Genomic DNA, 22,224 nt, shown 5'->3' with positions numbered 1-22,224 from the left:
TGGAAATTGCAAAATGTGTAGGATAGTTGATTTGAGGCTTAGACTAAACAGTCTTATTTATAGGCTTTAAAAAAACCTATAAATGGTAAGAAATTATGAAAAGGGCAACTTAATTTATATAGTAACTTAATTATTAAAAACTTTTAAGTGAGGAAATAGAAATTTCCAAAAAAAAAAAAAAAACTTCCATAAAATATTAGTCATAATTTTTCTTTTTGGAATCAAACACTTTTTTTTTTTGTATAAAAAAATAGAAAATTTTCTTTTTAGAAAATAGAAGCTTGTAAACTAGAAATATTTTAGAAAAATATAAATTTTTAAAGAATAAAAGTTTCCAAATATTGGAAAGTGTAGAAGTATATACAGCAAAGACTACACAAATTTCAAATAGGATTTCAACAGTTAGCCATTACTAATTTTGATTCTTAACAAATCTAAAAATCAACAAGAATTTCCTTTTCCTATTTGGAAGTCCTTTGTAAGCCCTTTTTTTCTCCACCTCATACTTGAGATTTCTCTCCTTCCAAACTAGAGTTTAAACAACTCATGGACGTTTTTTCCTTATCTTCACAAATTGAATAGTACCCCCACAACATATATATATATATATATATATATACACACTTTCTGTTGGAAGCTTTTTGAGCAAAATTCTTGTAAATAGGCCAAAACAGTAGCTCAATTCTATAACCAGACAACGGGGATAGGGATGAGGGTGGGAAGTATGATTGATGAGAGAGATGGGTTTGAGTGTCACTCTACTAAAACCCTCAAAAGGACTAAAGATTCCATGTAAGACGGAAAAATCACTCACAAAGAGAAAATATCCTTTGCAAGCCTAATTTTCTTTATCTTGCAATTATTTTACTATTTGTTTGAAATTATTAGGCTTCAATTAGAGTCAATCGTAGGGAGAAGAACAATCATATCAGAAGATTTAATAATAATAATAATAGTAATAATAATAATTTTTAAATCAATAATACTTTTTAAAATTAATTCTTAAAAATAATGTTTATTATTTTAATAGAAATAAAAATAATTTTATTTTGAAAAAGATACTGCCATTTTATGCACAATAAGGATTTTGTTTCGAAACTATTTTTAAAAATAGCTTATTACTCTTAAAAATAAAAAATCCGTTTTTCATATTTAAAAACATATTTTTTAATTTTTAGACAAAAAAAAAACCATTTTTTTTAAGAATTTATTATAAAAATAAGATTTTTTTTTTAAGAAAAACATTTTTTAGAACTTGTTATGAAAGAGAGACATTTATTGAATTGTTTTCATTTTTTTTTTATTGCTTAAAAAAATAATTATGTAAATACTAAGGATAATTGAAAATAAAATATGTTAGATAAAAGTCATTTATAGAAAACATATTAGTACCTTCTAAGTTCTCAAATAAATTTTTATTTGAGAATGATTTTAAAAAAAAAAAAAAATTGAAGATGATTTTAAAAGTGAAGTCCTAGAGTGTTGCAATTATTTGTCAAAACATTTAATAAAAACACTTCAACTTTATTTTTTAAAAAATTATTCAAAATCTGTCAAAAATGCTATTTTAGCTTGAAAAATTGTTTCCTATTTTAAAAATAAAAAATAAAAATCCTAAAATTTCGTGGTAAAAAGAGAGTTTTTCTTCCATGGATTTTTATTTTTATTTTTGCACAATATGAAAATTTTAAATTTTAATATATTTATTTTCAATTTCTTTTTAATGACGAATAAAAAACATAATTTATTTTTAGTTGTTTTCTAATGACAAATGAAAATCTTTTCGATTGTCAATAATTTCGATCGGCACTCATGATCACATGAGTGCTACTATAGAGAATTTTTTTTTCAACGTGTAATGCACCACACACAATGCCGCCGACAAAATATTATTTATTTCTATAAATAAAAAACTGCTTCCGCGTGGTATGCGCCTACCAAGACCGACCAAAAAGGAGGCGTGGAGTAGCCATATAAAACTAGTATAAAGCGTGAATCCAAATGGTCACTTCTTTGACCTGGGCCCATTGCTATTGGATCCAACTCACTTCTCTCCGTCCTTCGAATCGATTCATGAGTCAAGAAAGAGTTGAAAATTAGAACTAAAACATTTCCTAGGCCAAATACAATTTTTTTTTCTTATTATTATTATATTTTCTAACTGAATAAGAACATACATACATGAAAGACCAAATTCTAAGGCCAATACTGTATGATCTCGAAATGAGAATTCAAATCAGTCATCATCATCCAGATCCTACAGGTCTCAAAATTACAGATTCTAATCTTTTCAAAAAGCATGCCATACCATTAAAAAAAAGATGGCAAATAGAACAGGAACTGCATTGATCTTGAACCTTGACCAGACCAAAAGCAAATGCCCAAAATGTTCAAATCTCATTTCTCACCTTGTATATTGCCCAACTCCTTATCGGTGATCTCCATTGTTAGGCTGCTCAAGCGTCAGATGGTGTTCTTGGACCCCCTTTTTAAAAGCTTTACAGCTGTGATCCAGTATCAATTCGCTTGATGGGAATATGGAAAATGGTAACAAAATCCATTCCTAGACAGCAACAGGAATACTTTGATCAGGTGTCTCTTCTTCGTTCTGGGTTTGGAGAATCGTCGGAGGTGGTATCGAGGCCCAAACACTTAAGAAATACCTGTCTAGCAAGCCTGATGTAGTGGCAGGGATGGTGGGAGGTTTCGGATAAGGAAATATGGGTGACATCCTTATCACAAGAGGCCTCCCTTTCTAGGATGTCTTCTCCTCTTGCTATTCTTCTGCTCGTGCTTGTTGCTCTCTCCCCTCTTCTGCTTTGGCTGCCTCCTGCCTGCCATTGTTTCACAAGATTTCTATGTTACACCACTGAATGTAGTTAATATGCATAATTTGATCTCGATTATATTAGGAAGCTTTTAAATCTTAATTTCTTCTGAATTAAAAGGCTAACATATAATCAAACAAATACACTGTAAAGTTGTTGACTTCTTTTAACGGTCGAATTGATCGTTTAAGGAATTTAAAAATTGGATCAAGTAGAACATTGAGGTTTGATCATGCAAGTTCAAATTATCAACTTCACCTCTAGATATGATAATTTAAGCTAAGAAGTATGAGATAGTGAAATTGGTCGTAAACCCACTACACTTTATTTTAATCCATAAATGTCATGGTTGGATTGCACTCCAACGTATAAAAAACCAATTAGTATTAAAAACAGTTTTTTATTCCTTACAATAAAAAAATTGTTTTTAAATTACAAAATATGCCAGCAACAAATTTAGATTGATAACAATGGTTTAGGAATTTGTTTACAATTTTTGGAAAACAAGTTTAGGGTATTTTAAGTCTACATAGGAAATGAGTTTAGAAAACTGATTTTTAATTTCAAAAACATGTTAGACAAATTGTAGACTGATGATAATTTTTTGAAAATTTGTTCTAAAACAAATTTAAAATATTTTCAAATAAAGTAATTTGAGAAAGATAAAACCTTTTGTATTGTACATATACATGATAAGTCAAAAAAAAATTATTTTTCATATTGGAGTTAGGAATTATTTCTAAATAAGAATTTTATCTTTAAAAACAACTTACAACAACTCTTAATAACTGTTTTTAAAAACTTATTTTTAGAATTATTTTTGAAAATATTTTCAAACATATGTAGAGGAGTTTAGGATGAAGAAGCACCTAAAACTGAAATTAGGAAAAAACAAAAATAAATAAATAAATAAACCAGAAAAGTCCAACAACAAAAAGTGCGGACAAGCAAAACCAAATAAAAAAGCTTTTCGGATCACATCCACCAAACTCATCCCAAATTGACAGGAATTAGACAAAAAAAATTAAAAATAAAACATAATAAAATAGAAAAAAATAAAACCTATATGTAATAGAAAATAGTAATAATGATGATAAGACGAGAGTAGTTGGCAGGTAAGGTCCCCAGATGCCGATCTCACTATATAGATGAGATTGTCATTATCAAAAGGACAGAAAGGCTAAGGCCATTTCCAGTTCATTTAATAGCAGTAAAATGAAAAGTGCTGCAACTTCTGATACTTTCAATAAACTTTTTGTGTTGCCAACGCTGAAAGATTCTTTCAAAAAATAAATAAATAACTTTGATGACAACAATCATGTACATAAAGACAGGAAATGGCCACGGCCACCTTTGATTATTTTTCTCTGGTAATTTGACAAACGCAAACAAATTAACAGTCAATATGATAACTTATATAAATAAATTTAGCAATCAATCCAATCCTGGTTTTGTCAGAATTTTCTTCCCCAAAAAGATAAAGATATGTCTCACAACATTTTCAACAAAATTTTTAAAAATAATTTTCAATTACCTTTTAAAATAGAATTTTGTTTAAGAATTTAAATATAAAAAGTAACTTTCTCAGCATACAATCTATGGTATGGTACAAAACTTTCAATGCAATTTTTATATTTTTAATTACATCTAAAAACTATCTGAAAATATCTTAAATTTATCAGACAAATTCTTCAAAAGCTGTTTTCAGTCATTTTTAAGCTAGAAATCCTTTTCTGTTTTAAAGAAAAAAAAACTATTTTAAAAAACCATCACCTAAAAGACCCTAAGTCACTTCAAATATCGTGTATTTAATAAAGGATTTACCTAAGATAATGTTAAGATCTAATTTTCTACTTCTCAATTTCTCAACCTTTCTTACTTGACATGATTTTTTAGTCATTTGAATGATAAAAATTTTTAAATATTAAAAATATTAATAGCAAATGATAAAATTTTTCAATGATAAAATTTATTTTTCAAGTGTTAAAAATTGCCTTTAAAAGCTAATGAGTGTTGCCTTTTAGCTTTACGAGCTAAGTCATGCATTAGCAGAATAGGTTCTAAAAAGTGAAGTAATAAAAAATAAAGTTATTGGGTTAGAAACCGGAAGTTCCAGTCATTCGGTTCCTTGTTACACGTGCTTCTTATTTAGCACAGTAGCATTATGATTCCGTGCTTCTACCAGTAACAGCATCTTAAAAACAAACCGGGAGCAATGGCTTTTCCTAACGTGGAGGGCAAGGCTTCCTCGTGTTAAAGGGCAAAAAATAAAATAACAAATAAAAACTAAGTTGGACTTTGAGTAAGGGCGTGTTTGGGACTGGTTCAATTTTGGACAGCCAAATAATGCGTTGATCCAAAAAGCATCCTCTGCAATCATATTCATATGATTTAATTGAAGAATTTCCGAAAAAAAGTATATACCAAAAGAACTCTCTTCAAGTAATTCGTTGTTTTCAAACACGCCTTAAAATTCCAGTGAGAAGAAAACGACATTCCATGATTTAAATCTCCTAACGCGTTTTTTACCAAAATAAAAACGTTCAAAAACAGCCGTTTCATGCCGCCTAGATTCGGAAACCAATCAAACGGTCGGTGGAAAAAAGAAAACTCGATTACTTTCTCTTTGATTTTCTCACTAATCAAACAGAACAGAGAAAAAGAAAAAAGAAAAAAAAGAATGACATAATAAAAAACCCAAGATTTTATTTTCTCGCTATTCAAACAGAACGGGGAGAAAGAAAGCGGAAAGAAAAAGAGGCACACCTTGGAATGATGTGAGCTGGTGATGGTCCCGGCGGTGGAATTGAAAAGTGGCTTGTCGACGTCGGACCTAGCGGAGGTGAATAGGCCAACTGATCGCGAGGCGGAGGCGGAGTCATCGGAGAATTCAAAAGCAATGATGCTACAACAGTAGAGAAAAACGATGATGAGGAACATGATGAGCAGTTGGATCCAGATTAGCCATGGGATTCTGTAACTTTGGATTGTCAGCTCATCGCCAAAATTGAACATCACAATGAGACAATCCAAGAAAACCAAGGAGAAGAGGAGAAGGGTTGGTGAGAGAGACGAGACACATGAGCGGAAGGTGGAAAAGCAGCATTTATGGTACCACTGCACGAACAAAAGCAACTTCCTGTTCTCACTTCTACGCGCCATTGACACGCGTGCCCACGGCCATACCAGGTTGCTTCTATAAGTAAAAGATCTATAACATTAATGGCCATATATTGGATATCCTCAATATGATAATACCTCAAATAAAAATCATTCCCAAATCATATTATAAGAAGCAACATATTAATTTTAATCTTTTTTTCAATAATGAGGATTGTGTTATTTAAAAAAATTAATATTTAATAAAAAATATTAAAACAATATTCTCTTATATTTAATTTATCATAAAATAAAATCATATACAACTAAAATTAATTAAAAATATAGATTTTCAAATTATTCTATTTTTATATAAAAGAAATGAAATAATTTTGATGAAGCAAGTAAAAGTAATTTGTTAATTTTATTTCTTTTTTTTTCGTCCGATTCATTTTTGTCGTTCTTCACACTACCATCAAAGTTTCTAAGAACCAATCATATGATAAATGAATTAATTAATACGATATGTGAATTTAATTTATATTAGTTTATATTAGATTATCTTAGATATCCTCAATATTTTGCATTTCTTATCTATATATATATATATATATCAATAAAATATTAATTTGTAATATAAATTAATATTTTATTTTATTTATAAATTTTAATAGTATTTTTAAATTATTTTATTTTATCATTGGAAAGTAACAAAGTTATTATTCTATTTTGATGGAAAGAGATGAGGTGTTTTCGAATAGAATATTGAATTGTAGAAGAGCATAAGCTATTATTAACCATTTTAGGAAAGGGTTTTTCTACTTAAATTCTACTTTTATCTTATGCTTTATTTGTGTTTGAAATCTACATTCCTTAACATACTGTTTCCACAAATCTGTCATTGGGAATGGTGGTTACACGCTGTACAGGAGAGCGTGAGGGGATGTTGACAGGGGGGAATGGATGGTAACATAATACGGTAATCCGAAAAAGAGTGGGATGACGTGGCGAACAAATCAACGGGTTGGATTGAGTTTGAGGCGAGGAGACCATCATCCTCCATGGATGAGGATGACATATTGAGATTTGACTCATTGATATGAAGAGAATGCAAACAAATAGAATGAAAGCGAGTTGTCCAAGAACCTAGCGACTTAGCCCAATTCGAACGTGGGACCACATGTCTCGGGCCCGTTATGTGCCAGAAGCCCACACCATGAGCTGTTTCACAGTTTCTAATGATTAAAAAAAAACATTGTCCAAAAAATTAAAATATCGATTCGGTATCACTTGGACTTTGATATAATTTGTATTGTTGAATGAATAGTATGTGAAGTCAAACTAATTCAACTTAATCTTTTACCGAGGTGAATCAGATATTAGCCAATTTTTGCACATGGGTAAGATGATGTTTGTTTGTTTTTACGTAAATTTAAATAGAGTTTAATTTAATTTAATTTTAAATATAAGCTAATATTATTAAGTTGTTTGTATTTTTATTAAGTATCGAACATTAATAGTGTATAGATGATATTAAAATTGCATTTTGGTTGTTCAAAAAAATCATTTTTAGTATTCAATAAAAATTCCAAATATTTGTTTTTTTTATTCAACCCAAAATTTTTAAAATAAATAGTAAGAAAAAAAAGTTTAAAAATTGTGTAAAATCTGAAAGTAAATTGTATTTAATATTAAATTAAAAAAACAAACATAGTTTTATAATTTAAAACATCATATATGTATATGGAATTGAACCTTCCGTTATAAACCAATGGACTAGGGTGCACACATGACACCCATTGATCGATGATACTTTTTCTACAGCATTCACAACACCCAAGCATGAATATTATAAATATGTTTGAAGAAGAAATAGAAGATGAGGAAACACGAAGGGAGGAAGAAGTACTTGGCTGTGCTTTCTCTTTATTATACTTGGTCAGTGAACATGGCTGAGACTTGGTGTTTTTCGGGCATAAGAATTACGGCGAGCCGGGTCTTTATCATTAGTCATTACTAGCTGACACAATGGTGGTGGGCTCGGAAATTGTAACCGTGGCCGGCCCTTCACCCTTTATTGGGCCATGTCGATTTGAGCCGCATGGGCTGTCAACTGGCCCATTGGATCGGCTTAGCCTTTCAATCTCGTACGTTTTCGATTTCATATCACGCAGAAGTGACAGAACCTATGATCTGTACGGTTTGAGGGTGTAGACATTACAAAAAATAAATAGACCTAAACCCAAAAAACAAAGGGACCGTCATGATAAGACCGCGTAGGCACGACGTTTTGTAATTTTTGGTATGGTACTCACCTACAATGTTGTATAAATAAAATAAAATTAAATTCATGAATAATGATTTTTTTTTCTAATTTTTAAGAAAAGCGTTGACAATATTTTAATACTTCCCTTTTTTTTTCTAATGCTGGAGAAATGCAATTCTATTTAACATTATTTTATTTGCTAGTTGAAAGTTTTAAAATATATAAATTTTTTTTTAAAAAATGTTTACATTCAGCCATAGGATCAGGAGTTTAACGATTCAAGGCCCCGAAGACTAAGCTCCATCCCCAGAAAAAAAACGAACATAACCACCAAACCCAGCTCTCTCTCCTCCCCTGTCGCCCCCTCCGTTGGCCTTCTCCCATTGCTGGCCCTCAACCTCCATTAATGGGAGACCCTAACCCTAAGCTCAGTCCCAATGCAGACACGGACACCTCTCCGTCAACCTCCTCCGCCCCTCCCCCACCTCCGCCACCTCGCCAGCAGCTCTCCCTCGTCCAACCTTCTACCAAGAAGAAACACAAACCCATCAAAGTCTTCCGCGTCTTCCGCTCCGTCTTCCGTTCGTTCCCCATAATCACACCCGCATGCAAGTTCCCATATTTCCCCACCGGATTCCCGGATGGCAACAAGGTCTCCGGCATCCGCATCACCGGCACTCTCTTCGGCTACCGCAAAGGAAAAGTGACCCTGTCGCTGCAAGAGAACCCCAAGTGCCTCCCCATGCTGGTGGTGGAGCTAGCCATGTTGACGAATGTGTTGCAGAAGGAGATGGGCACCGGAATGGTGAGGATCGCGCTGGAGTGCGAGAAGAAACCGGAGAAAGACAAGACGAAGCTGATGGAGGAGCCGCTATGGACCATGTACTATAATGGCAAGAAGAGTGGGTACGGCGTGAAGAGAGAGGCGTCGGAGGAGGATCTGTATATAATGGAGGTGCTCAAGGCGGTGTCCATGGGCGCCGGAGTCTTGCCGGGAAATGCAGAGGCGGAGGGGCAGGACGACGAGTTAGCATACATACGGGCCCATTTTGAGCGCGTGGTGGGCTCGAAGGACTCTGAGACTCTCTACATGTTGAGCCCTGAAGGAAATAATGGCCCTGAGCTCAGTATCTTCTTTGTAAGGATTTGATGGAGATCGAACGGTGAATCCGGAGGGCACTTGGCGGTCATTGAGGTTGTAGAGTACTATCACCGAGAGTGATTTTTTCTCCTGGTAAGGAGAAAGGTCATTAGGGTTTTTGGATGTAGGTGAGGAGTGGAGCAAGGAAACCACTCGGTAAGGTGTAATTAAAAAAGGGCTTATTCTTTTTGTTCAAATGAACCCATTTTTGTTTGATGTAAATGGTGTAAACACCCAGAGTGGTTTGGCTTTTTTGCCATGAAAAACGTAATCTTCTGAATGATTAGTATTTGTATGTATTGTATTAGTATATAATTCAATGCCCGCTCCGCCCCCCAATTTATTTATTTATTTTTTCTTGTAATAGCTTTAATCACCACACCTCTTTTTTTTTTTTTTTTTTTTTTTTTCTTTTTACAGCTTTAATTTTATTATTGTTTTTTATAGGAAAATTGGTATATAAGTATATAATGAAGTTGAGGTTTGGAATGATTTTATATTGTGTGATTATATTATATCATCTGTAATCCATTTTTTTTTATTAGGCTTTTAATTTTCTAGTGATTTATTTTTTAAAGTGAAAAGTAAAATTTTGATTTAAAAAGTTTATTTCAAATTTAAATTGTTGATGCTAGGCCAACAGAAGCCAGGTCCGTCTAGTTTCGTTGAAGTTATGCAGGCTTATTCTCTACTTCGTGCCTCTTGAAGAGTCCGTCTAGTTGCGTTGAAACCAGATAGACTTCTTTCCTATACAAAAGGATGTCTGAACAGTTGGCCCGGGCACGCCTCTCTGAAGTTTAAGTCAGACAAGGGTGACTTTAACTATTTTTTGGGAGAGAGTGAGCCTATGAGTGCTCGCATACCTTGTTCGTGCTTTTTGGAAGGTTTATTTAGAGTTGATGATACTGCGCATTGTAGTGCTGACTAGACACTCTGATCTTCTTCTGTAATGATGATTGTCCTGAAGGCGACTGGGCAATCATCACTGTTAAGGACGGCTGACAGGTGTCATCTGCTGACGTGCCAAGATTTTGGATTGTGCAACTATCTATCCTTTCATTTTGTCAACGTTTGAGATTATGTCCAACAATTAATTGACGTGGACTTGTGGGATAAATGGAGTCCCATCAGCCGCTCATATGTTAGGCGTGAATGATCACGCATGTGAGAGGTCTTTAAGACGTGACTAGACAACCCTTCCCATTTGGGAATCCAGACTCCTAATGCCATCTGGCCTTGTGAGGGAAATGAACCCTCTCACTTCTAGTGCCAGATAGATCTTAACTTGGTTTGGAAGCAACAATCTGGATGGGTTTCATACTTGTCTTAGACGGGTAAAGTGTCTGAACTGGGAAGGGACATGTGGAAGGGAACTTTCCCATAATGCCCCCTTAACACATTTACCTGTATCCGGCCGAGTAGCTGACGAATATAGGTGGAATGGGTTATCTGTCTCTTCAAGTCACTTAGGCGTTTTGGAACACGTGTCACATGAAGTGCCAATGATGGGTCGCATTCATCGAGGTTGACTATTAGACGGTGCGCCCTTTCGGGATGCATTTTCAAGCTTGTCTTTTAGGATCCCTAGGGTTTTGGGTCATTATAAATAGAGGGCCCCCACACCTTTTGGGCCATTTTTTGGATTTTCCTGCTCTGAAGTTCTTTCATCCCTGCTTCTGCTGCTTCGTCGTCGCTGCACTTGTTGTCAGTCATTCTTCGTTATTCTCGACATCATTCTCAGGCTTGCTTCCGACAGACTTCCTCTAGCTAGAGAGGCACACACTTTTGACTTCGGTAAGTTTTCCGCCGTCCACCTTTTTTTCTATTTACTGTTCATTTTTGGGACCGTGCCGACAGTTGTTGAGTTTAGCCAAAAAATAGACGCCATGGAGTCCAAATTCTAGGGCTTTCTGGAGTTTTCGCTTTGGAGAAGACGACTATATCAACTGCCGTATTTAGGGTTTTTTTAGATTTTCCCTTTTGTTTCTTCCTTGTCGATTCCTTTAAGGGTCGATTTAGGTGTTTTGCCCTGCCACCTTTGTGCTGGTGCGATGTGGGCGATCTTCCTTCTGAGTATTGATCAAGAGGTTTGATCTGCGAGTTTCGTTTAGACGATCCATTTAGACTCGGATTTTTGGTCTGTTTAGGTTTCTTGTTGTACAGTTGAGGCACCGCTAAACAGAGGATGGGTCGAGTGATCGATTCTAACAACTGCGTTGTCCCGTGCAGGTTTCCACGCGACCCAAAGCTACTCAACATGCTGGCAAGATGAGGCGTTGCTTCCACCAGCGAAAATGGAAGGCCCTAGAAAAACGACCGGAATGGTACTAGAGCCGGGCACCTTAGGACGAAATGTCCAATTGATCTCCTATTCGAACAGGAGTTCCGGGCTCGCTTCCATATCTTGGACATGATTTCTATTATCCTAGTAGACAACGAGCCTTTGTCTTCCGAAAAACAGTCTCACAACGCAACGTACTTCAACAAAGAGTAATTTGTCATAGAGCTCTGTCTACCTTTGCCCTCTATATTCAATCAATTTCTCTACTTCACCCATATCTCTCTAGCCTTCCTCTATCCAAATGTTGTCCAAGTGCTAATAGGATGCAGCGTCTTGGACATATTCTACCAACTGGACTTTTCCTTGCTGGAGGTCTTGTTCGTCTACATGGTGAAGATGAGATAGAAGGAGAGGTTCAGCCTGGCTGCCCACATCCCTTTCCTCTAGCTAGTGATTGGGCTCCCAGACTCGAATAAGAGTATAAGACTCTACATAGTGCTGGATACGATGCCATGTATCCAATCGGGATCCATCTCATTGACACTACATACTGGCTCTGGTATAATTGAGGGTGTGGTTTGGAATTAGACGAGCAACATCACTACTTCTCTTATATGAAGGATAGCAGCTATTCTGGCTAGAGTGTTTGCCTTCGAGTTCTCATTTCAGGGTACTCGTTTAACAACCCACTTGTCTAGCTTTTTTAAGTGATCTTCTACCATGGCGAGGTAATGAGTCATGCGTTCATCATTTGCTTTGTACTCTTTTTGAATTTGTCCGGAAATTAGTTGAGAGTAGCTCCGGATCTCCAACCTTGTTACAACAAGTGTTATGGCAAGGTCTAACCCAGCTAGGGCAACTTCATATTCTGCTTCATTGTTAGAGGCAGAAAAGTTGAGACGGATAACCTGCTCTAACAGTTGTCAGGTTGGTGATTGTAGGATCATACCTACTTCATAATCGGACGCCCTGGATGCTTCATCTACGTGAAACGTTCACCATTGCTCTCTAGGGGACTCAACTAGATGTACTGGTTTTTGAGGGAGTTCAGCTATAAAATCAGTCATAACCAGTCTCTTCAATGCTAACCTTGGCTGGTACTTGATTTCGTATTCACTCAATTCAATGGCTCATTTCAACATTCGTTCGGACAGATCTAGTTTGTGTAGGGTAGCTCAGAGTGGCTGATTTGTGAGCATGGTCACTTGGTGAGCCTGGAAGTACGAGCGAAGCTTTTGGGGGGCGCTTTTCAGGGCTAGGGTTGTTTGCTCCATTCTGGAGTGTCGAGTCTCTGCATCTACCATTGCTTTGCTCACATAGTAGACAAACCTTAGCTCTTTGTCTTGAAAGTGTCGAAACAGAACAACACTAACCGCACAATTAGATATAACTAGATACATGTAGAGTTGTTCGCTAAACTTGGGACTACTCAGAATGGGTAGTTTAGTGAGGTAGCGTTTGACTACTTCAAACGCTTGCCTGCATTTGTTTCTCCAGTCGAATATACTTGCTCATTTGAGTGTGAGGAAGAGGGGTCTTAGTTTGCCCGTAAAACGGGCAATGAAACGCCCCAAAGCTGTTAGACGGCCTGTGAGGTGTTGCAACTCCTTTTTGCTACTTAGGGCAGGTGTTTTAAGGACAACTTTTATCTGATCTAGGTTAACCTTAATTCCTCTTTAGGTCACCATAAACCCTAGAAACTTTCCAGTACTGACGCCAAAAGCCCATTTAGCTGGATTGAGCTTCATGTTGTATGCCCGCATCAGGCGGAATGTTTCTTCCAGGTGTTGGACATGCTCAGCTCGGGTTTTGTTTTGCTTTTCACAACAATGTCATCAATGTATACTTCCATGGTTCGACCGATCAAGGGCTTGAAGATCTTCGTCATTAATTTTTTATAGGTGGTGCCAACATTCTTGGGTCCGAATGACATGACTTTGTAGCAGTACAACCCATGTGGTGTAATGAAGGTTGTCTTCTTCTTATCTGGCTGGAACATGGGGATTTGGTGGTACCCGGAGAAAACATCTATAAAAGAAAACATCTCATGCCTGGTGGTGGTGTTGACTATCTAATCTATCTAGGGTAAGGGAAAATTATCATTTGAACATGCATCATTCAGGTTGGTATAATCAACATAAACTCATCATTTCCCATTCTTCTTTGGAACGACCACCACGTTGGCCAACCAGTCTGGATACTTGACCTCTCTGATAAATCCAGCTGCTAGCAACTTGTCAATCTCCATTTGGATGATTTTCTGCCTATCCGGATGGAAACGTTGAACATTTTGATGGACAGGACGTGAGGAGGGTATGACATTGAGCTTGTGAGAGGCCACAGACGGATGGATTCCTAACATATCGGAGTGAGTCCAAGCGAAGATGTCTTTGTTTTGCTGAAGCATGCTTTCGAGCAATTCAAGTTCATCCTACGTGAGCAAGAAACTAGTGTAGGTGATATGATATGTGTCATGTGACAGACACAATGGCTGGAGTGGATTAACTGCAAGTGGATCCTTCTCCGTTGGGTTCAGTAATTGCTATTGCTCCCTTATATTTGATGATTCTGGACGCGCCGCTTCGTTGGCTGAATGTCCAGAATCCAACGCCACTTGATAGCATTGGTGCACAACTAGCTGGCTGCCAAGGAGATCAATCTGTCCCTCCTTAGTGAGGTAGCTCACCATTTAATGGTACGTAGAAGGGATGGGTTTCATTATATGAAGTCATGCACGTCCCATAATGGCATTGAAATGTGACAAATCCTCAACTATTGAGAATTGTACGTTCAGGGTGATTGGACCTGCTTGGAGAGGCAACACAACGCCACCCTGAGAAGTCGTCGTGGCTCAATTGAACTTGAATAGTAATCGCTATGGGTTCTCTAGGGCGGATGGTAGGTAGCCTATCTGCTTATAGGCTGACATTTGTAAGAGGTCGGTTGAGCTACCCAAATCAACCAGAACTCTTCTTATGTCGAACCCACTTATTCCTAGTGTCAAGATTAGGGTGTCTTCGTGTAGTTGCAACACTCGACAAGCATTTACAGGAGGGAATGTGACTATGCCATCGACAGGGCGTATACTTCTTTCCAAAAAGTTGTGTTGAATGGAGCTGACTCGCTCTCTTATAGAGTCCACACGAAGAAACCTTTGCCTTTTCCATTTAGAGTTGTATTTTTTGTCAACGGGGCCTCAATGAATGTAGTTGATGATAACTCTAGGAGCTGCTAAAGATGTGGGGACTTGGGCGGCTAGGTCTCGGGCCGCCTCGCTTTGCCCGCCAGTTGCTCAAACATATTGTTTCAAGTGTCCGACCTTGATTAGTCTCTCCACCAAGTAGTGGAGACTTTTACATTGTTCGGTGGTGTGGTCGTGATCTTTATGATAAACGCACATTTTGCTCCGATCCCGTTTAGCCGAATCTGCTTTAATCGACTATGGCCACCTAAAGTCAGATAGATCGCGGATCATTGGGAGGAGTTTCTTGTATGAGATATTAAGGGGGTTAGATTAACCTGATTCTACTACTGCTACTGGCCATCCCGCCCCTTATTAGCTTGTCTCAATTGGTTTGAGGGGTTAGAGTTTCCTGTCTGGTAGTGTCTAGTCGGATGATTGGTGACCAAAACCTGTTGAGTAACCGCCCGGACATCATCTTTGAGAATATAGTACTTGTTTGCCTATCTGAATAGATCGTCTATCATTGCAGGTGGCTTTTTAGCAAGAAACTCAAGAATGGCGTACCTAGGCAGATGCTCTGCTTAAAGATTTCCAGGATGGCGTCCATGCTGCAAGACTCCACTTGGAGCACAACTTGCCCAAACCATTTCATGAAGTCTTTGAGTGACTTAGTCTCCTGCATCTTGATATTCTACAGGGTGTTTAGGTTCTGCTTATGGCAAGCTGAACATAAGTAATGACCTATAAAGGCTTCCAATATATCCCAAAAATTATTCACAGAATTCTTTGGGAGACGATGGAACCACGAGAGAGCCTAGTCATGTAGGCTGGTTGGAAAGACTTTACATAATAGTGCATCATTCCTTATATCAAGGGTCATGAGCTGCCTGAAGTGCATGATGTGATCGAATGGATCGCTTGTTCCATCGTATGTCGTGAATTTTGGCACTATGAACCCCTTTGAGGGCTCATAGTTAATAATATGGGGGCTGAACGGCGTGGAGAGGATGTCATCCAACCGCCAATTGACGGATTTGGGTGGAGCTCGATCCACTGGTGCCCCTATTTGTCGTTGTTTTGGCGGATAAGAGGGCCACTTCAACATGATTGCTACTACCAAAAGGCCTAGACGGGCCTCTAGGATTTCTACCATGTTTAGCTTTCCCTCTACACCTTGCATTTGAGGTCCCAATCAGGCCCACATCGCATCCGATAGATGTGACCTTCGATCGCGCTTCCTTTTTGTTGATACCCAGGTAGAGTCAGAGCTTTCGTCCAGTTGCACCTGGCAAGCTAGTGAAAACTTCTCCTCAGACCATGTCATGTGACTACTAGAGGGAAACTTTGTGTTCTTGGGAAAAGATGCCTCATCAATCCGTCTTGAGGCTGTTCGCTGGCTTTGAGGTTGCCAACTTTAAGAGTGGCCCATCGACGACATTTGGGGACGCAACTTTTCATTCTCTTCTTTAAGTCGCCTTATTTGGTGGAATAGAGACTGCATCTACCGATCACTTTCTCGTTGACGCCTTTCCATACCTTCACGCTAGTCAAAGTAGCCATCGGCACCCATAGCTGATGATCGGCTTCTGAAGGGTGTTGACATCCTTAGTTCTTCCCACAAACGGTGCCAATGTTGATGTTAAGCCATCAAAAGTCAGGTTCATCTAACTTCATTGAAGTTAAGCAGACTTCTTTCCTATTTCGTGCCTCTTGAAGAGTTTGTCTAACTGTGTTGGAACTAGATGAGCTTCTTTCTTGCACAAAAGGATGTTCGGACGAGGGGGCCCGGACACGCCCCTCCGAAGCTTAAGTCAGACAAAGGTGGATCTAACTATTTTTGGGGAAAGAATGAGCCTATAAGTGCGCGCATACCTTGTTCGTGCTTTTTGGAGGGTTTATATAGAACTGATGATACCACCACTATAGTGCTGACTAGGCACTCTGACCTTCTTCCATAATGATGATTGTTTTGAGGGCGGTTGGGCAATCATCACAGTTAAGGACGACTAGCAGGTGTCATCTGCTGACATGCCAAGATTTTGAATCGTGCAACTGTCTGTCCTTTCAACCTGTCGACGTTTGGGATTATATGTAGCAATTAATTGACGTGGATTTGTGGGATAAATGGAGTCCCATCGGCCGCTTAAATGTTAAACGTGAATGATCACGCATACTAGAGGTCTTTAGGACGTGACTGAACAACCCTTTCTGTTTGGGAATCCAAACTCCCCATGTTGTCTGGCCCTGTGGGGGAAAGAAAGCCTCTCACTTCTGGTGTCGGACATATCTTAATTTGGTCTAGATGTAACGATCAGGATGGATTTCATACTTGTCCTAGACGGGTAAAGTGTTTGAGTTGGGAAGGGACACGTGGAGGAGAACCCCCCACATAAATGACTTAAAATTTAAATTAAATTTTCATAGTGCAAAGATTACCGTCTTGAAAAAGAAATATAAAAATAGTCCAAATATCATAATACACGGAATTATACTAGCATGTCAAGCAGAGGAAATTGTGAAAAGTAAAGTAAAAAAAACTAATTAAGTATAATCATTTGAAGTGCTTATATATTTGTTCCCAAAAAGAAAAATAAATAAATAAAAAGGCACTGATGGTAATAATAGCATGCCCGTCCACTAGCTTCTAAAAGAGCTGGCAATCGATTAGTTTCACCATTCCTTTCAGAAGCCATGGATTAGCATGACATATAATAATACTACTACCTTATGGTGTTGATTCAAGATCTGAACTCTCCCAAAACCCAGAAAGGATGGCCATGGAGAAGCTTGCTCATGATCTCAGGAAGAGGTTTCTTCATCTGGTTGAAGCAATCACAGCCTGCAAAACTGCCAAAGGTAAAAAAAAAAAAAAAAGAATAATAATTTACCGTCGAGATATTGCAAATATATGATTTTCTATGCTTTTTATTCAATTTAGATTACTTTCTGTCTTCTGATTTTCTAGAAAATGGAGATGGGGAAGAAGCCGATTTGAAATCTATGAAGGTACTGGTTGTTGTAATTTTTTCTCATTTTTACTAGTAAACTTGTCCAATGATGCTTCGATTAGGGACTAAGGTCAGAAATTTATTGAACAATTCATGTCACAAACATCTGGACAAATACAATATATGAAACATATTATATAAAAATTGATGCTAATATTCTTATGCTTATCATATGAGTAGTCTCATTAATTTGTGATGAAAAATTATAATAAAATGGTTTATTAAACATTTGAGGACTATAGTAAGATAAAAGTGGTGATTTTTAAAATTATCTGTTTTTTTGGGGTGTTTTTATTAATTAATCATATTGTTCATGGAATTCTTTGTTGATCTGCAGAAGCAAGGGGTCCAGGACAGAGGCATTGGGGTGACCAGGCGTTCCAGGCGTTCAAGGGGTCCAAGGCGCCCAGGTGTGCCCAAAGGTGCCCCTCCTCAGACCCACAAAAGGCCATCTATATAAAAGGCAATGAAAGATTATTATGTTTATTTGTTTTTTCTATATGTTTTTATTTTATTTATTTATTGTCTTCCTTTATGTTTTTTTTTTATTGGATTGTAATTGGATTTGATCAACGGACGGGTTTTGATGTATCTTGTTTTATTGTGATTATTTTTTTCATTTTACTATTGTATTTATGACTTGCTTAGATTATATTAAGAACGGTTATCTTTTGAGAAATATTTTTGAAAATGTTCCCAAGTCCTTACATTAATCCATAATTGTCCATGATTTCTTTTGTTGCATTTCCTTTTTTCTTTTCCTCAGCCTTCCAATACCCAAACATGGTCTTACGAAAATTATTTTTCAAGCCACGTACTTGTTTACCTCTAGTGTTGACACGTCTCGGATGCCTCCAACTCCAGCACAAAATTGTTAGTTGCTTTTGGTGGAGAAAGACAACTCTCATCATTCTATCATTCTATGACCCAAGAAAACAACGTTATCGAACAACAGTACGACACCTCATCACTGGGCCCCATCCGAACGTCAACGCCGCATCCAGAGACGTGGATTCATATGCCACCGCGAAGCTTCCCGAAAACAAAAACCAACTCTCTTATCCCTCTCAGATTCCTTGAATACCTCGAGATTCCCGGAGCATGGCCACGGCGGCTCAGGCGGTCTTACGGGTTTTGCAGTCGCAAAAGTCGGCGGCTCCAGCTAGAGAACCGGCGGTGGTGCCGGCTCAGAAACTGAGAGCTTCTGATTCGTCACCGGATAACTTGAAGATAGTCCTTCAGCCTCGGCTGTGCACTCTCAGATCGTACGGTCCGGATCGCTCCGGAGTGATCAAGACGCGCAGAGACGGCGATGACGTATCCCCGTTCTTTGCCACGCTGTCGGAGTACATCGAGAGCTCGAAGAAGAGTCAGGACTTCGAGATCATCTCCGGTCGGCTAGCCATGGTGAGTTTCTGAGCTTCGCCTTTATTTCGAGGCTTCTATAAGCATGCGTAGCTCGAGCTAATCTAACCGTTTGATTCTTTGACCGTCGAAATGGTCAAACAAACAACGGACTAGAAAATTTTCATATTTGCTGGATCTGTCCTTGATTTTAGGAGGTTGAGCTAGGTTCCATCCGGATAAAGCAGGTAGGAAGAAATAGTTATAATAAATTAATAATTTTTAGAATAAGAATTTAAAATAAATATTTTAAATCTTTATGCAAAAAATAAAAATAAATAAATAAATAAATTCAGAGAAAATTTTAAACAAAAGTTATCATTTCAATTAGTTTTTCCTTCAAAATTTTCCTTTCTATTTCATGATGCAAACATAATCTCAGATTCCAAGTTTATTTTTATTTAATCTTAATTCTTACAAGCTTCAATATTATTATTATTATTATTTTATATCATAGGTTTCCAACTCCATTCTTATTGTTTTTGGTGAAGCAACAAAAATAAATAAATAAATATAAAGAAAATAAGAGGATATGAGGAAAAAAATATATTTTTTTATAATCATTTTTTAATATTTTTTTTCATTTTAATACTATCTACACTAATTTTTTTTTTAATATTCTTCACTTTTTATGAATTAAATATAGTTATAATATTTTAAAATATAATATAATTTATGATTTATTTATAATTTATTTTTATCTTTTAGATTTTTAAAATTATTTAAAACGTGTTTAAAGAATGAAAAGTTATTTGAAAACTTCCAATATTATTATCCTTTTTTTTATTTACAAATATTTTTTAAATTTAATTTTTACTTATGATGTTTTAATTCCATTCATTTTTTGTATTTATATAATTATAAAAAATAATTAAATTATTTTACCCAAAAACATCGTATTTTAGGATATATGTGAATGCACTTTCCCCACTTTTGTGCCGTGGCCTACCGTCCAATCACACTTGTAGTTTCTGGATCTTTTTCCTCCCTCACCTGTCACGTCACTTGTCTTTATGAATCCGAAATGAAAAAAATCTACAACCTAATAAAGTATTATTTTATTAATTAATTATACTAAAAGGAAAGATTAACTTTACTAATTGAACCATGAATCTCACATGGATGTCATAAAATAATACCATGGAATGATTCGTCTCCTTCACATCAAAGTAGCTTCACTTTAAGAGGTTCCCACAAACCCGTTTGTCAAAAACTTCTCTGCTTTAGTTTTTATAAATTCCAATTTATAACCAAAGTTTCAGGTTCATGGAAACTATTGGTAGCAATTCGTGTTCATGTGTCATGTGAAAGATTAAATATTGTATCACAAATATTAATCTAAATCTAATACGAATAATAATTATGTTAAAAATATAAACTTAAATATTATTTAATTATTAAACCTAAATCATTCTATTTAATAATTAAATTGAATTAAATCTTATATAACATTTATATAATTAATGTTTATAATTAAATATATTATGATTTAATTGATCTATTTATTTAAAATAAGTAAAATATAAATTAAATAATTTAAAATTATAATTGTATTAATTAGCAAGGTTATGCTAATTCACTGCAAAAACTATTTATTTATTTAACAGATTATGTATGTTGATAAAAATTTGACTTAAATCTTATTATATTTAATTCAAATTCATTGAAAATGTGTTGAATTCGATTTCAATTTGACAAAAATAATATCAAATTTCAACTAATTATTACTTACTTCAAAATAACCAAAATCTGATGGCGTTGGATCCTATGAAGGGAAGACTAGGAAGGGAGGGAAAAAATAGAGATTAGTTTGAGAAAAAAATAAAATTTGAATTTGAGTTATAGGACATGTACATATTTAAAATTCTTATACTATTTCAAGTGTTATTAGTAGTCATTCAATGAAGCATTTTTATCATTTTTAAAGTTATAAATTTTTATAAAATCACTGGGAAACATATTTTTCATTGGAATGTATTTTATTTTTTAAAAATACTTTTAAAATATTAAAAATTATTAAGAAAAATAATTGTTTATAATTAATTTTGTCATATAAAATAAAAAATAAATATAATTGAATTTTATGTATTTTAAATTATTTATTTTTTACATAAAATATTTAAAATCAATTATATAAGTTAAAAATAATTTATGGGCTTTTTTATTTTTTGTTTTTATTTTTATTTTTATTATCTTTTTCTTACATTTTCTCCAAACGCACCATTGCCAAGTTGGATCATATTCAGAAATTGAGAATTGTGTGGATTGTGTTCTGGAGATTGTGTTTGCAGCAACCGTGACAATGGAGATGGTGACGGGGAACTCCTTGTTCAGAAAGATGGACTTACAGGGAATAGCTGAAGCAGGCGGGGTGTGTGTGGGAGCTGTGGCTTGCGCTGCAGTGTTCGCATGGTTCTCTAGCGCTCGAAACAGAGTGGGTCGGATCTTCACCATCAGCTGCAACACATTCATTGATTCCCTCATCGACCAGATCATCGATGGCCTGTTCTACGAAAGTGAATCCAACGATTGGTCGGATGAGATTTGAAGCCTCAGCAATTTATAAGCGTATAATGTTGGGTTAAAAGCCTGGAAGTAATTTTGATCAAAGCGTTTCTAATATGTAGCGCTTGAATATAAATAAAAAAAAAGTGGATCAATAGTGTTATCGATAGAATGTAATATGATAAATTTTGTTTTTTGGTTTTGTTTTTAATTGCTTATAAAAGTAATTATTTAAGAATTCCTCCAAGTGATTATTTTGTGGTTTGGTTTGAATACATTTTTTTAATTAAATTTTTACACATAAAAAGGTAAAAACATCTTTTATTCTTAAATTTATTTTTGAAAATCTTTAAAATTTGAGAAAGTAATTTTTTGTAATATTTAAATATTTAATTAATTTTCAAAGAAATTCTATTTTTTAGATGCGTGCAAGAAATTGTTTTATTTTATGTAAAAGTTATTCATTTTATTTTAAAACATATCTAACCATTAAGATAGTAATTGTTTT

General features: G+C 35.7%; 3 protein-coding genes across 3 annotated transcripts; 2 read left to right on the top strand and 1 right to left on the bottom strand.

Moving 5' to 3' along the window:
* Window positions 1-2,110: 2,110 nt before the first annotated feature.
* Window positions 2,111-5,913, bottom strand: LOC117917581. Its single transcript, XM_034833897.1, has 2 exons — window positions 5,595-5,913; window positions 2,111-2,834 (listed from the first exon to the last, which is right to left on the bottom strand). Exons 1-2 carry the CDS (start codon window positions 5,841-5,843, stop codon window positions 2,589-2,591), a joined length of 495 nt encoding a protein of 164 aa, XP_034689788.1. The 5' UTR covers window positions 5,844-5,913; the 3' UTR covers window positions 2,111-2,588.
* Window positions 5,914-8,525: 2,612 nt separating this feature from the next.
* LOC117919193 (protein MIZU-KUSSEI 1) lies at window positions 8,526-9,654 on the top strand. Its single transcript, XM_034836314.1, has one exon. It carries the CDS (start codon window positions 8,600-8,602, stop codon window positions 9,341-9,343), a length of 744 nt encoding a protein of 247 aa, XP_034692205.1. The 5' UTR covers window positions 8,526-8,599; the 3' UTR covers window positions 9,344-9,654.
* Window positions 9,655-18,846: 9,192 nt separating this feature from the next.
* LOC117917509 (stress enhanced protein 2, chloroplastic) lies at window positions 18,847-21,927 on the top strand. The gene is made up of 2 exons (XM_034833806.1): window positions 18,847-19,214; window positions 21,490-21,927. The coding sequence occupies exons 1-2, from the start codon at window positions 18,909-18,911 to the stop codon at window positions 21,757-21,759; spliced, it is 576 nt and encodes a 191-aa protein (XP_034689697.1). The 5' UTR covers window positions 18,847-18,908; the 3' UTR covers window positions 21,760-21,927.
* Window positions 21,928-22,224: the final 297 nt, after the last annotated feature.

Source organism: Vitis riparia, chromosome 7 (genome assembly GCF_004353265.1).
Source record: "Vitis riparia cultivar Riparia Gloire de Montpellier isolate 1030 chromosome 7, EGFV_Vit.rip_1.0, whole genome shotgun sequence".
Lineage (NCBI taxonomy): Eukaryota > Viridiplantae > Streptophyta > Magnoliopsida > Vitales > Vitaceae > Vitis > Vitis riparia.
This window is presented reverse-complemented; position numbering and strand designations above follow the sequence as displayed.